This window comes from Brachionichthys hirsutus, chromosome 15 (genome assembly GCF_040956055.1).
Source record: "Brachionichthys hirsutus isolate HB-005 chromosome 15, CSIRO-AGI_Bhir_v1, whole genome shotgun sequence".
NCBI lineage: Eukaryota > Metazoa > Chordata > Actinopteri > Lophiiformes > Brachionichthyidae > Brachionichthys > Brachionichthys hirsutus.
In genome coordinates, this window is record NC_090911.1 from 7,604,152 (window position 1) to 7,609,699 (window position 5,548).

General features: G+C 42.9%; 1 protein-coding gene across 1 annotated transcript; it reads left to right on the forward strand.

Moving 5' to 3' along the window:
- The first annotated feature begins 1,963 nt into the window (after positions 1-1,963).
- On the forward strand, positions 1,964-5,315 carry LOC137904521 (NAD-dependent protein deacylase sirtuin-5, mitochondrial-like). The gene is made up of 8 exons (XM_068748711.1): positions 1,964-2,067; positions 2,536-2,669; positions 3,109-3,334; positions 3,874-3,961; positions 4,068-4,121; positions 4,572-4,695; positions 4,815-4,930; positions 5,182-5,315. Exons 1-8 carry the CDS (start codon positions 1,971-1,973, stop codon positions 5,252-5,254), a joined length of 912 nt encoding a protein of 303 aa, XP_068604812.1. The 5' UTR covers positions 1,964-1,970; the 3' UTR covers positions 5,255-5,315.
- The last annotated feature ends 233 nt before the right edge of the window (positions 5,316-5,548 follow it).

The following is a 5,548-nucleotide window of genomic DNA, read 5'->3' on the forward strand; positions in this document are numbered from 1 at the left end:
TTGCGCACCACAAGCAGCCAAAGGCTGCATGGGCTGTACGACAGGTCACGTTGGCGCGTCTTCATATAGAACTGAACGCTGACTAATCCACATGTACGACATTTGGAACAGTCACTCATTTCTGTTTACAATCGTCTCTTCAGTGGCACGCCCTCCTGCGTTATTCTACAAAGTTGCATGTCTCCAACATGTTCAGTTCTGCTGCCCTGTAAAGATGACAGTCCAGCAATGCGTTTCGGAGCGCACATCCATGTGAACAGTAAGTGATGTCAATGTCCCATGCGCTTTTAGATTAACTGTAGTAAAAAAAAAAAAAAAAAATCATCCGCGTCAGCCAGGAGCTTTATCTCAGGCGCACAAAGCATCCAACAGCAAGATTGTTTTTGGAACAAGATCGATCGATGCGCGCCTACCTGTCCGCAGGTTGAAGGAGAGACGGGTTTCAACAAGATATGGGGTGTCGCTCTTGGAGCGGAGTCTCCTTATAGGTCTGCGGTCTGTGCTGCTGTCTGGAGTCGCCATCAATTTGAACCAGTGTCCGGGTTTGACTGCTGCTGGCCGACTCAGCTAGGGCAGACGCAGGCAGAACCACGGCCACTCACGCACTGAGAGGGAGTTATTGATGGAGGAAAGGGGAGGGAGAGAGAGAAAGAGAGAGCGAGAGAGAGAGAGAGCGAGAGAGAGAGAGGCGCTTGAAATTTGAATTAAGTAGGTTTCCTTGCTGATTGTCGTACCGGATTTGGTAATACTCTAATTATTTGAACCTGATAATTTTCAACGGTAAATGATATTCAAATGTTTCCACTCGATAGACAATATATAATATACACGGCCTCTACTGTACGACATACAATAATATATGTTACATCCATGATTTTAAATGATAAAATTAGATATACGTTAATACTTCCCTTTAAAAAATACAAACAAAGAAAACAATCTGATTTCAATTTCTCTTTTAATATAAAAAAAAACATTAAAAGAAACAAATCAAATCAAATGTTCGTTTGTTTGTTGTTTTTTTCAGTAGGAGACTGCATTGATGATTGAATTACATTTATAACAGTCCACCACTAGATGGCGATGCTAAACTATGCGTCTTCTATGGTTTTCTTCTTCTAACACCAATTTACGGTTGAAGCAGATTTTCACAGGTCATGTTACGACAGAGTTGTCAATTTACGGCAGTGATAAAGGTAAACAAACAGCGCCTCGTTCTCCTCCACCAAGTTAACAGGTACGTTCAATACTGTGAGACTACTTTGGAAAGTTATATTAATACGCATAATTCGGTCGTTTTCACTTTCACGTAAATACACGATTGAGTTTACGCTTTAATCCCCGAGATTTGTAATCCCTAGCTAGCCTTCACGACATATACCAAAGTAATACATTTGGTATTGGGCGTTTTCAGTGGCCTGTGAAGCGTTTTGACAGCAGTTTTACTTTAAATATATTCTGTAAAAGAGTGATAATTCTTTTGAAATGAGTGGCTTGGTGAATAAAATAATTATGAAAGCCCAAGATGACGAGCGAAGACATATAGCAGTAATTCTAATGCAGCTCTAACTGGAGATAAAATGATCGAGTGAATTCGAAGAATTGAAGAATTGGAGACATACATTTGTTGATTATGTTGAATGGAGGTCTCTCAAGCATTAGGCTGTGCAGCTTGTTAAACCTGTTTCGGCAGGCTTGCAGGGAGTGCCCAATAGTCTGTTTCTATTGCCGGGTGTATTGAGAAGCCTTGTAAATCCTGCCACTTAACGCCACACCTGTTACTCTTAGAATGTTTTAGCCACAGTCGTTATATTGATCCCTGCGAATGAACTGGTCGCATTGCACCACATGCTATAAATGACCTAATCCAGGTGAATGTAAGGTCGTGATGATACTAAACTGCGTGTTCATTTTTGCATTGTGTCTTTTGTTCTCGTGTGTTCCTCTTTTTCTCTGTAGTAATAAGCACGATGCTCCTTCATAATCGAGCTGTGTTTGCGCTTGGGCTTCGTGCGTTCTCCACGAATGTGACGAAAGGGCCTTTGGCGGACACGAGACCAAGCTCAGGTAAAGAGACGGTTGTATGGCATTCGTTACTTCTGCCAGTAAGAGTCGGAGGAGGTTACTTGACAGCCCACATTTGTACGTTTTTCTGTTTATTTGTCTATGAGACATAATTTTGATTGATTTATTGATGATGGATCTTGATCCAAGGAGGAGTCGATTACAGTTTGAGGAATGTCTGCATGGATGCAGGTTCTGGATTCCTGTTTTGTTTTCTTCAAGGTTTGCAGTACTCCATTTGCAGTATTTTTTTTGCTCTTTAAATAGATGGACAGGTATTTGACCTTTATTTTTTCCCAGGTGAGATCAAGCTAAAAATAATGTTAGCTTAGTTATGCGACCTGCCCACTGCATTAGCTACAGCAACCCAACACACAATGCTGTTCATTCTTTTCATATTTACGTCACAAACGGTCTGAATTAATTCACTGAATATGAATGTAATGTGCTTTCCTTTTTTGCCCGCCCAAGACATGTCTGAATTCCGGAAGCTCTTTTCCAAAGCGAAGCACATCGCGATCATCACGGGGGCAGGCGTCAGTGCAGAGAGCGGAGTGCCAACCTTCAGGGCAGAACATGAGAAGTGGAGGAAGTGGCAATCCCAGGTAATTTCCTTAAGAAAGCACATTGCACGCGCTTTGTTCTTTTATCATCATTATTATTTATTTTTGTGTGTTTTTATTTAGCTCAGACTCAGAGCTTGTGTTTGGTCTAATTTCCAGCTGTGGTTTTGAGCTGTTGCTGTGGCGTGGGTGTATTTTATGTTTACATAATACATCTCAGCAGCTCAATGGATTTATCGCAGCAGCAGTTGCCGGTAAAAGGAAGAATAGCATTTGTTGCATAATCTGGATCCTTGTGGTGGGCTGCAGTAAAAGATACCTCCGGGGAAGAATTAAAAATAATCTGATGAAAATGTCGTAATTTCTTATTGAGGTATTTAAACTCGATCTGTGCTGAGTTTCGACTTGAACGTGTTCATTCAAGATTCAAGATACTTTATTGTCAGATATTGCCCAAAGACATGCAATTTTAATTCTCCAGGATCTGGCGACCCCGGAGGCCTTCTCTCGCACCCCATCCCGGGTCTGGGAGTTCTACCATTACAGAAGAGAGTTGGCTTTGAGCAGTAAGCCCAATGCTGCCCATCTGGCGGTAGCAGAGTGTGAGGCTCGGCTGAGGAAGCAGGGCCGCTCTGTGGTTGTCATCACCCAGTGCATAGATGACCTCCACCAGCAAGCTGGCTCCAAACATGTGCTCAGAGTTCACGGTGAGAGGCAGAATCATTGACGTTGTACTGGGCATATAATAATAAATGTTAATTAATAAATAACCGATCCTAATATACAGCTGCTGTGTAAAATGATCTCTAAAGGAAGGGGTTAAATGCAGGGGAGTTATTTCACTTTAATAGAACGTAACTGTAGTCCTGAAGCTGCGCTCTAGTCATTCATAACTGGAAACTTTGACATCACCATCCTTCATCTTGTGGTTTTAGTGGGAGATGGAACCATCTTTGATCCTTAGTTGCTTTGACATGCAACCAATCCGTGAGCCTACGTGGTTACGGTAATGTTTAATGTTGGAAGACGAAACTTAAAAAAGGTTCTTTGGATGACGTAACCATTGATTTGTCATTCCTCGTTTGATTGAGATGAAACCGGTGCACAAGTATTTCTTCTGATTCCTTCAATGAAATAGTTTTTCATTTAACCACGTATGGGACATAAAGTGATCATCGTCAGCATGTTCATGTCTCTCCAGCATGATAACAAACAGCTGTGTGTGTGTGTGTGTGTGTGTGTGCAGGCAGTCTGATGGAGACTCGCTGTGTTAGCTGTGGAGAAGTGACCATAAACAAGCGAAGCCCCATATGTGCTGCCCTGAAGGGCAAAGGGTAAACCCATTGCCTCTGGAGTCGACACACACAGGATTCGTATCCTTATCGCTTCAGCCTGACTGCTACGTGCTATTTAACTCGCCGTGTGTGTTCTAATGTACAGTGCACCTGGCCCAGATGTTGCCGATGCCCCGATTCCTGTGGATAAACTGCCGAGGTGAGATTACTGTCGCTTCATATTAATAACACTCAGGGTCTCATTTCTGAAGGCTTTTGTGCTGCTTTTCTGATGTGCAGCAATCCTCTGTTAAAATGGACTAGCACTAGCCCAGAACAAATTTTAGGTGAATTCCGCTCGGCAGCAGTGACGTTTGGGTCTATCCTCATTCATTTTGGGGAAGGCTTGCACAGACACTGGGAGGATTTGTGTCAGAAGATTTCTTGACGTCTCCACTTTCAACATTGAGCGTAACAAAGCGAAAGGAAGTCTGATCCTTCATTTCAAACAGTTCCTGCTTTTTTTTTTCTCCTTATGAGCTTTAACTATTGAGTTGACTTTGATTATGGATCTCCGTCCACACACTCTGTGTTTATTGAAGCCTGCTGTGTTTTGACCAGTTACTATTTTAAATGCAGACTGATATAAGTGATCAGCTGCTGTGTCTAGGTGTGTTGAAAGGGACTGTCATGGACTTCTGCGGCCCAACGTGGTGTTTTTTGGAGAGACTCTGGACTCTCACATCCTGACCAAAGTGGAAAAAGAGATGGAGATATGCGATCTCTGCCTGGTGGTGAGTTATCTTCACGTTGACGTGCAAAAAGGGTCAAGTTATTTGTTTAGAATCTTACATGCAGTCCTGTAACATGGATCTCGAGTCAATGCTGGTGCCATCCCTCTGTTGTCTTCTAGGTGGGCACTTCTTCGATTGTTTACCCAGCAGCCATGTTTGGCCCCCAGATTGCATCCAGAGGCGTCCCAGTGGCAGAGTTCAATACGAACATAACGCCTAAAACGGAGTACTTCACGTAAGTCTGGAAACTTAAAGATAAAAACACTACTAGTTCTAGAATGAAGGAAGTTAGCGTGAAAATGTATTTAAACTGAAAACCAGAATGGTGACCAATGAGAACGTGTGTCTTGATTTTAGTGCCTCCTGCTGGTAATATAGTCTCTAGTTTACCGTGACTCACTCCCACGCGACAAGGCAACTCCCACTCCCACCGTAACCCACTAACAGTCATTGTCTTGTTGTTTTTCCATGCGTGTTGCGTTACAGGCATCATTTCCAGGGTCGGTGTGCAACCACTCTGCCTCCAGCTCTGGAACGGCACGAGTCTGAGAGCATTTAAGAGGCAAAGGAGAATGACGTTACAGACAGCAACCAGTGGCTTCATCTGAAGATTAACCCGGGAGGAGGGGGGGGGGGGTCTCAGATCTTTCTTATTCCAAATGTTTGCCTTAATATCACTGCAGCTGTTGATGCTGGGTTGAGGGAGGCGTGTACATTTAAGCTTTATACTTGAAAACATATATGCATTAACTGGAAACAGCGTATTCTACATCATGTCTATTAATAGTTATGCTGGAACTACTAAAATTAGCATGAGAGAGAGTCCAAAATGGTTACTGAGACAGGATACCAG

Bases quoted from the DNA above. Each gene is read 5' to 3' on its own strand.
- LOC137904521 (XM_068748711.1), top strand. From the start codon at position 1,971: ATGCTCCTTCATAATCGAGCTGTGTTTGCGCTTGGGCTTCGTGCGTTC. The intron at 2,068-2,535 runs GTAAAGAGACGG...TGCCCGCCCAAG, and splicing joins GGACACGAGACCAAGCTCAG to ACATGTCTGAATTCCGGAAG. The intron at 4,696-4,814 runs GTGAGTTATCTT...GTTGTCTTCTAG, and splicing joins TATGCGATCTCTGCCTGGTG to GTGGGCACTTCTTCGATTGT.